Source organism: Tyto alba, unplaced genomic scaffold (genome assembly GCF_018691265.1).
Source record: "Tyto alba isolate M040663 unplaced genomic scaffold, T.alba_DEE_v4.0 Super-Scaffold_46, whole genome shotgun sequence".
NCBI classification, from domain to species: domain Eukaryota; kingdom Metazoa; phylum Chordata; class Aves; order Strigiformes; family Tytonidae; genus Tyto; species Tyto alba.
This window is the reverse complement of record NW_024881322.1, coordinates 17,588,277-17,598,106: the sequence shown is the minus strand read 5'-3', so window position 1 is coordinate 17,598,106 and position 9,830 is coordinate 17,588,277. Positions and strand designations below refer to the sequence as shown.

General features: G+C 35.7%; 1 protein-coding gene across 1 annotated transcript in view; it reads right to left on the bottom strand.

Moving 5' to 3' along the window:
- CNTNAP2 (contactin associated protein 2) overlaps window positions 1–9,830 on the bottom strand; it is a 1,392,626-nt gene that overhangs the window by 803,305 nt on the left and 579,491 nt on the right. The window contains exons 5-7 of the mRNA XM_042806379.1: window positions 6,980–7,183; window positions 3,734–3,918; window positions 301–444 (exon numbers count right to left, since the gene is read on the bottom strand). Coding sequence (XP_042662313.1) covers window positions 301–444; window positions 3,734–3,918; window positions 6,980–7,183 — 533 coding nt within the window. The remainder of the gene's footprint in view (window positions 1–300; window positions 445–3,733; window positions 3,919–6,979; window positions 7,184–9,830) is intronic.

Sequence of the window (9,830 nt, the reverse complement as noted above, 5' to 3'; positions counted from 1 at the left end):
GAAAGGTAAGAAGTACTTCTTCGTTCAACTGATTTTCTTTTAAAAATTAGTTATCTGATCCTGAAGGTTAATTTTGGAAATATGAAACGGGACCCAGGAATTAAAAAGCTCAAACATGACAATAAAAAAAAGTCACAAACATACATATAATCAGATACTTGGGTATGTGATAAAATTTGTTTTCTGTACTCTGTCATTCCAGTATATGACAAGGATATCAGCTACACACAGTCACAAACCTTTTAGTCTCCTTTAGAAGGAGAAGCCGAAGTTTAGATGATCATTAAATTATGCTCTTACCACATTAGAAGGCTCCAATTTCTTCCTCTTGGCAAGGTCAGTGATATTATTGCCATTGTAGTTGATGCTCTCCATACAGCCTTTGAAATTTTTCCTACTGTTAGAACTTGGCTTCCCAGAAAAAGGCATGCCTCCAAAGGTTATCTTTGGATGAAACAGAAAATGATGGATAGTTACTGGAGGGCAAAGACTTCTAAATAAATTCACTGTATATATATTTGCTTTCTTTGAACACTCAAACATGGCAAGTGAGAGATCTGGCAACACTGCTTATAGAAAAAGGAAACATCAAATAAGTATTGCAAAAGCAGAAAAAAAATCTGTACTGAATTTGTGATTGCAAATATTTATAGTAGTAAATCCCAAGTATTATTACAATTGTCTAAATAGTGAGCAGACACACATCACTCTTGTTCATACATGGACTTCTCTTCTGATTGTTACTGAAGAATACATATTTCAAACAAAGAACTTGGAATAAATATCCATCCCAGTACTTTTCTAAACAAGAGTAGACATGAAATTATCTGGATAATCTGATTCAAATCATTCATTCAGCTCTAACTGTGTGCTAGAACTCATACTACAGCACGGTAGAGGTGGGCTCCAATATGATACATTGTTTCTTTTAATAGTTACATGTCTACTTCATCCAGAACAATTTTATGGAATCAGGGAGTTAAAGATGCTATTGCCTTTAGAGAGAAGCACCTTCTGTAAGGAGAACATGCTTTTATCATGTTGCTATAGTCAGTGTGGAGTTACCATATGACTTAACAGGCCAAATCATCTCCACAGAGATGAAGACAACCACCACAAAGACTCATCAAGGTCAAACAGGTATTATTTTTCTCCTAATGCTGAATTTCATTACCCTAAAACACTGCATTATCCAGAATAATGCTAAAAAAATAAGAAAAAATAATATTTTATGAACTAAAAGTGTTCATCTCTTATGAAGTCTCTCCCTGCCTCTCCATAGAGATTATACAGGTCTCTACCACATCAGGGTCTTTTCTGTAACATTTGGAAGTGAATAAATGCTATATGTTTTCAATAATATTTTGCAGCCCAAATGTGGAGAATAAGGGATTCATGAGATTAGTCCCTGCAACATATGTTAAGTATTTATATCCAACATATGATGTCATAAATAGTAATGACACCTATCCTCCCTGCCCCACTAATGCTCACAAAAATGTCCTTTTGTAGTCTACTGCTGAGATTTGGCAGAGCCAAGCTTTAAATATAATTCATTGTTAATTTCATTTGGTATTACTGAAAGCAGGAAAATGCAGCTTTAGGGACACATTTTCCATTCTGAAAGCATGTAACATATCACCTTCTATCCCAAAGAGGAGGTTTTGACTTAGCATATAGAAAGAACTAAAGCTATACATCCGAAAGCCAAAATTTTTATTTGAATGTAAAAGCATTTTACTGGACACATCCTCATGTACTATAAATTGACATGAGTTGACTTTAGAGAAGATACAGTGATTTACCTGATCTGAAGAATGTGACTGTAATATTTTAATGGCTTTCAAACATTTTTTTGCATGTTACAGTCATGTGTTTGCACAAGAGAAAATGGAAAGGAAAATATTGTGAAGAAAAGGAGAAATATTGCAAAAATCACATAGCATGACAATGAGTTAAGAGGGGATTACAGGATTTTTTTTTTTTTACCTTGAAAATACAATCAGAACTAATGTTTATTTCTCTTTTGTGATTACTTAGCCTTTCTAAAATAAGTTAACCTAGAAACTATTTTTTTCTATGATAAAATCAGGTTTATCCACTTTTATTAATTTATCACAGGGGCAATGCATTTAAATTTAGTCTGTGATTACTATCTCCCAAAGCAGTAAGATAACTGAGAGGAAAGGAAGGAGATGAGGCTAAGGCTCTTGAATTTATATGAACCACAGAAACATGTATCCGCACACACTTAAATAAGATGCATTGAACAGAAGGGGATCCATGTATAAGGAGATCGAAATGTCTTTGAGAACTGACAGTGAGGTCTCTAATATCAGAGAAGAGAGGAAGGTGAATCTCCTGGATTCTACTCTTACTAGGGGTAAATTTATTCTATGCAATATATTATATTGTGTAAACATGCTACAAATAAACATATGTGGTTATATATATATATGTGTGTGTGTGTGTGTGTGTGTGAATTGCCTGACCTGGCTTCTGACATTAGGCATAACTTTTTCTGTAGTTCATTCACTTGAAAATCTTTAATAAAATCCATTTATGTGAGATTTCAGTAGCTCAAATCAGATCATCAGTGCTTGATGAGTAATAGAGTTACAGGCAAATTTCCTCATTATATTCTCATTACAACTGCTACCAGAGAAGGCTTTCATAAAGATTTGTTGGAATGTAAGTAAATATTTGATTTGATAACATTTACAATCATAAGTATTTTTTTCAAACTCTTAATATCATATTCTTGATCAAAAGGTTGCTTGTAAAAATATCAATACACAGCTTAATTAAAACTTTTCTGCATGACATCATTCTGAATCCCACTCGCTGCTTAAAAAGTTTCAAGGATGGAAATACACGTATTTGGTTTAGCCGACCACATTAATTCACATTAGAAAGAGGAAAGAGTCCAAGAAAATCACTATACAAAGTTTGTAACAACCAACATGCTGAAGTTCATATAACAATTTAGAGAAACTGAACAAGTTCATAACAGCAGAAGCCAGAGTGTAATCAAACAACAAATCCACATTTAAGTACAACACTTGTGTTAATTAACCTGATTGACTAAAGGTTTTCCTAGAACTTTCCTCTTTATTGCTTCTTTACAAAAATAAGTTATTGATGTCATATTTGTGAAAATACAAGGAAGTACCTGCATACCTAAGACAAAAAAGATCAAGATCCATATTAGTAAAAAGGGTCTAATCTGTTTGCTTTGCTAAAAATAAATACTAATTGTCACCACAGAATGAGGCATTCTGATTCAAGTGCAAAATTATCTCCTGTATGGAATAACAGATTGTATGTTTGGTCTTTTTGTTGTTTTTTTTTTTTTTTTTTTTTTTGTTTGTTTGTTTTTGTTTTTTGTTTTTTGTTTTTTTTTAAATCTACTTCTCACTTACAGCAGGTGCTTTCAGAGATTTTAAAAGTAGTGTATGTTTAGGTTGCTAAATAACATAGATGTCCCACTTTAAAACAGAAGGCTGAGATGACTTTTACACCAGATGGGATGTGGTAGACTAATGAAGAGAAACTTAATTTACACTTAAGAGAGAAGTGTTGGAAAGAAAGTTTCAGGAAATGTGCATGAAAAAATAATTAAAACAAATGCACAAAAAAAGTACCAAAATATTGTAAATGATATTAGTTTTCTTCTCTCACTGGACTTATCTTTACAAAGCCAATTTGAATGAAAACAAACATCCCTGTCTACCTCATAATCCAGGTCCAGGTAATCAAATTCTCCATTGGTTCTGAAGTGCTGCATGTGTCTGTCCAGAGTGAGATTGATGTTTCTCCCGTGGCGCTCTATGATGATGGAGTGCCAGTGGTGATCATCCAAGAGGCTGCCTGTCATCACAGACGTGTGGCCATAAATAGAGCCAAGCTGGTTGCTGCCTAAGATGAAAATAGAAACAATAGCAATTCTAACCTCATACCAGTTAGGCAAACATTTTCCTCTTGCTCTATCAATATTTCATCTGAATCATACCAGACACACAATAAAGCGGAGAAAGTCAGTCTGCTATGAAGTTAGCCCAGTGAAGAGTTGCTGCTATAAATACAAATAGCTAGACCAAATACAGCAAGCATCTGATGAGTGAACTGTACAACTAGTTATTTGTCATAACAGTTATTTGGAGGCAAACCAGAGAAGCAATACCAGATTTCAGTTGTAAAGTTGTTTTCAAACAAAGAAAACAAAGGAGAAGGCTCAGTGGAGACTGAGAAAATTGCAGCCAAAAAGTCTTCATAGAATTCAGAGAGTTGCAGAATGGTTTGTGTTGGAAGGGACCTCAAAGATCATCCAGTTCCAATCAATGCCCCTGCCACAAGCAGGGACACCTTCCACTAGACCCATCCAATGTGGCCTTGAACCCTTCCAGGGAGGAGGCAGCCACAGCTTCTCTAAGCAACCTATGCCAGTGTCTCACCACCCCCACAGTAAAGAATTTCTTCCTTATATCTAATCTCAATCTCTCCTCTTTCAGTTTAAAACCATTATCCTTCATCCTATCCCTACACACCCTGATCCAGAGTCCCTCCCCACCTTTCCTGTCCCCCCTTTAAGCCCTGGGAGGCGGATCGAAGGTCTCCCCGGAGGCTTCTCTTCTCCAGGCTGAACCCCCCCAACTCTCTCAGCCTGGCCTCACAGAGGAGGTGCTCCAGCCCCCCGAGCGTCTTCAGGGCCTCCTCTGGACCAGCTTGAGCAGTTCTGTGTCCTTCTTCTGTTCAGAGCCCCAGAGCTGCACACAGTACTTCAGGGGGTGTCTCATGAGCGTGAAGTAGGTAGAAAGGGAGAATCCCCTGCCTCGACCTGCTGCCCACACTTCTTTTGATGCAGCCCAGGACACGGTTGGCTTTCTGGGCTGTGAGTGGACATTACCAGGTCATGTGGAGCCCCTCATGAACCAACACTCCCAAGTCCTTCTGCACAGGGCTGCTCTCCATCCACTCCTTGCCCTGCCTGCATTTGTGCTTGGGATTGCCCCGACCCATGGGCAGGACCTTGCACTTGGCCTTGTTGATCTTCCTGAGATTTGCCTGGGCCCAGCTCTCCAGCCTGTCCAGGTCCCTCGGGATGGCATCCCTTCCCTCCAGTGTGTCACTACACCACACAGCTCAGTGTCATCAGTAAATTTGCTGAGGGTGCACTGGATCCCACTGTCCATGTCACCATCAAAGATGTTAAACAGCACTGGGCCTAGCACTGACCCCTGAGAAATCCCACTCTTCTGATAACATAGCTTATTTCATTCTTTCCTCCTGCAGTTTTTCAGTTCTCTGCTGTGTTTTCCAGGTCCTTTTGCAAGTATAGCTATGCTAGTTAGAGACCACATCTCATTGCATTCTGACTGATATAGCTAAGGCAGCAGAGGTTGATAGCATGCATCTCAGCTTAAGCAGCAAATGACTAATTCAGCAGTAAATTTAAAAAATTGTTGCACTGCCCAATAATTTTCCATGTTCTGAATACATGAGGATCTAAAGCATTTCTGGAGATGAGTTTCTTACTATCCATCAAACCTGCAACTCAGACATTAAAGTTTGTGCATGTTGATACATTCTGGCAAGTCATACTTCCATGGCTCAAGACATTACTCCCCTACAAATGACCTTACTGACTTTTTCCTGAAGGCCACTGATCCTTCAACAGCTGTTGCTTAAAAAAAAATAAAAATAAAAAACATTCCATGCATCTCCATGAGCCTCAGTTTCTTCAATACAAAGTCAAATACAGTACAAAGTGAAACCTAAATCCACACCTCTCTCCCCATCTTTCTTTGCCTCCCTGATGTTTGAAACTAACTCAGTAGATTTCACCAGGAAAAATTAATATCCTTTTCCACTGACTCTGGTGCAAAGACAATAATCTCAGACAGAGGAAGAATAACACCAGAAACCATTACTTCTGTGTATTAAGTGAGTTTGTGTCATGGGGCCTATTCCCGTTTGTCAGCCTAGTGATTTAAGAACATCCCCACCAAGCACATACATGGAAGTTATAAAAGCTTATAAAGACAGACAGAACTGAAGAATATGGATAAACTGGAAATGAATGGGTTAGTATTTTAATTGCAATTAAATGTTAAAAATAGATAACTGCTATAGGAAGATGTGCTTTCCTCCTCCTCATCTGCTCACATTGGTTTTTAGAAAAAGAGCAGGAGAAAATGCTAGTGGAAATAATTACTATTCAGTGTAAATAATGAACAGAATAATTTTCTCTTCACATTTCTGTAAGAGAACTAAGGAAAGTTACTTTAAATCTTTTTCTGAAACTCTTATTTGAAGGAAAAAAAAAAAACATGAAACCCAATAAATGTGGAGTTTTTTTCATAATAAATGTACTTTATAAATTCACTCACTCATGCACCTGTAGTCTTTCACAGGGAGGGAAAAAGGAGGTTGAAACTAGAGTAACATATACAGAACTCCATTATAAGATTGCCTGATAAACCAGTATATCTTCTTTCCTTTCCTAGTCTTACTTCTCAGAGTCTAGGAAGGCTCCTGAACCTCAACTTCACATGGCCTGTAGTTTCCCACATTGACACCTTTTTGGCTGCAGGGTTCCTAAGGGTGACCTTTATTCCTCTAGCACCGACGATAGTGTCCTTGTCTCTCATCAAGCCGCAGCTGAGGCCAAATATAATTCTAGCAAGGCTTTTTTTGTTGGTAGAGAGTTTCTAATTAAATTTGTATATTGCTGATCCTGTTTTTCTGTATTATCTTATTTTTATGGTATCTCACATGGAGTAAAAAGGAAAGAATGGAATAGAAAAAAAAATAAAAAACAGAACATATAGAAAGGAAATGAACATCATTTTCACCAAATTATCTGATTAAATTATCATTATCTGATTACCATATTAGTGGGGAAAAAAAATTTAATATTTGACCTAAAACTTTTGTGGGAGAGTTAAAAAGTACACAGAACTAAACAATCAAAGCATACCTAAATTTAAATTTAGAACAAGTTTGGCTTTCTTCAGTTCCAAGGTGATATAGTCTCCTTGCTGTCCTTCTCCATGGAAGATTACACCTTCGCTTTCAGAGGTCTTAAATTTCAGAGAAATTACATCTTTCAGTGTTTTCATTTTCTTGTTTCTGAATCTGTATGGTAACACTACATGGCCATCAAAATTGATAACATCAGCCCCTAAGGGAAAAAACAAATAACATTGTTGATGAGCAATTATATATTCCTGTGGCCACTGGAAAAACAGACATGCCTTATGTAGATTGTACCTGAACAGAATAAAAAACGTGCAAATATGACATGCCTTGTAAATACATTTTCTTTTGACTTTAATTTAATACTATAAAAAGTAGAAACCAGGCAGGACATAAATTTAATCCATAGGATATAAAAATAAATAAAAAAAAAACAGGTTCAGGGGGAAAAATACTATAACTGTGCTCAATATCTTTTGTTTTCTCTTAAATATAGTTGCTGACATACATGCTTTCATAAATATAGTTGAAAAAACTTCTGAGTAATCATTAATAAATCATTTGATATCTCTTTAAGGTATTTGTGATACCAGTACAGGTATCCATGAGGACTGGAAACAGTAAAACATGAGCTCAAAGAAATTGCCTAACAATTTTAAAAGATTCTCCAAACTTTATGTAATTCATGAGCATAAGCCTTGTCTAATTCAGTTTTATATGGAAATCTTGGGTGATTTGTGACATCAAATAATTTTGAGTAAACGGAAAAGTTCTGTCATTTGGGCTAATTTTTGTTCCAGGTTTGGTTTTATTCAAATCTGGGAAGAAAACTGAGGGATGCAATCATTATCATTTGAAGTCAATCCAATACTCATATAAATGTTGCATATTGACACTACAAAATTCCATGTTGTCTTATTTTCATGACTTAATCTATACTCTAAAGAAATAGACACAATTTTCTGGAGGCTAGTTCCACAGTAAAAATAGCCAAAGAAGTTGATTCTATTCAACAGATGTACTTCAGCTCAGTGGTGAATCTTGTCTTTTAAGCAGAACTCGGTAAAAGATTGTAAACAGATACCTAAAAATTTATAAAGATATGTTTAAGAAATCCTATTTGTAAACTGCTTAACCTATGATCAATCACAAGTGCCTTAGCTACTATTTGCATGAGTAATTCATCCTCACTAGTCACAACTGATAATTTAAATAGTCACTAAGCAAAATTCTTTAAAAAGAATTAATAAAAAAATGTTTTTTAAAGAAAAAAGTATTTCCCACCCATATTCTTCAAAAACAATTCTTATTGGCATACCATATTCATACCAGCCATTTCACAATCTGAATAAAATGGACGGCATTTTATCATATATTCTTCAACCATATCTGATTTTTGCCTATTTCTGTGGGCTGCTCTCCAGTCAGCTGCTTGTAACTTTTTAAAATTCCTAACTTATTTTTGCTGTTATGATGGGAAGTAATTTAAATCTTGCAGGCCCCTTCAAAAACACAGAAACAAACCCAGTCCTGTTGTGTAATTAACACAGAAGAGCTTGTAAAACTCCATTATAACACTTTGCACGATATGACTAAATAGCTGCATATATTTCAGTTTGAATTACTATGGCCTACATTAGCTGATTATACTAAAACCTGTTGCCTTTGTTCTTCTAACATATGTCAAACACACATTTAAAAAATACTTACTTTCGACTAATCTCTGAAATATTTTTTTACACTGCGATTCAGAGAACAGCCTAAACAAACTTATACATCCATCCCTGTCTTCAGAATTTAGGAGCCACCAAAATAGTATGCTGAGTCAATTTTTACTACTGTTGTGTCCTCAAAGAATTTCTTATGTGTAGCCATCTGTATAGGCTGATTTTTTCACATTCTATAATTCCAGAAATACATTTAACAGTGATATAAGAGCTATTTGAGTGTCAAAGAAGAGCATCCAATCAAACTTCATGATGTTTAGAGAAAAGTATGTAAAACCACAACCAATATTTAATAAATTATTTCTATCTCATTGTTCAGTCAAAAACCCCACAACTCAACTTGTACTTATCAACTAAAACACTCCCAGTTGAGACTGAGGCTTGCAGTCATGTTGATTCAATGCCTATTTATACATCCTTACATCACTGAGCATAACAAGTTTTCAAATATAAAGATCAACACATTATGCTTTCATCATACAGGATTTTCCTCACAGATCACTAGTATAATAAATAGGTCTCTACTACTTCCAGGTCATTTGTTTTACTGACACGATGATTTTCTGCATGATGATGAAGTATGTGATATCTGTTTCTGGTTGATATAACCATTTGTCCTCTGTACATACTAATAAATCTGTATGTATAATCACAATATGCTCATTATCCTCATTTGACACAAAATGTTGACTTTCTAGAGATTACTACAAATTGTAGAAATTAAGAATTTTGCTACCTTGCATGAACTATGTTTACAGTTCCTAAGACTGATACATACAACGCATGACAGTAGACAGTTGTTGACCTAGAGGTCCACCTAATTTATACTAAAGATAAAATTATGGATGTCAGTGCAGCATGAATCATCAGAGCTTGTGATTTTACCTTCACAATGCTGCTGCTTTTTAAGCTTAAGAGTTTTAGAGATAAATAATGCTTTCTGCACATGTCAAGTGTGGGTATTTCAGAGTCTACCCAAGGTCAAAATTTAAGACATGCTACCTTGTACTCATTCATACTCATGCATTGGCTCAGATACAAAGGTAAGCATTAATGGAAGGAGCATTGAGCATATCAAAAAAAGCCATTCTAAACTTGGAAAGTAAGTCTAATAACTCTGCTTAC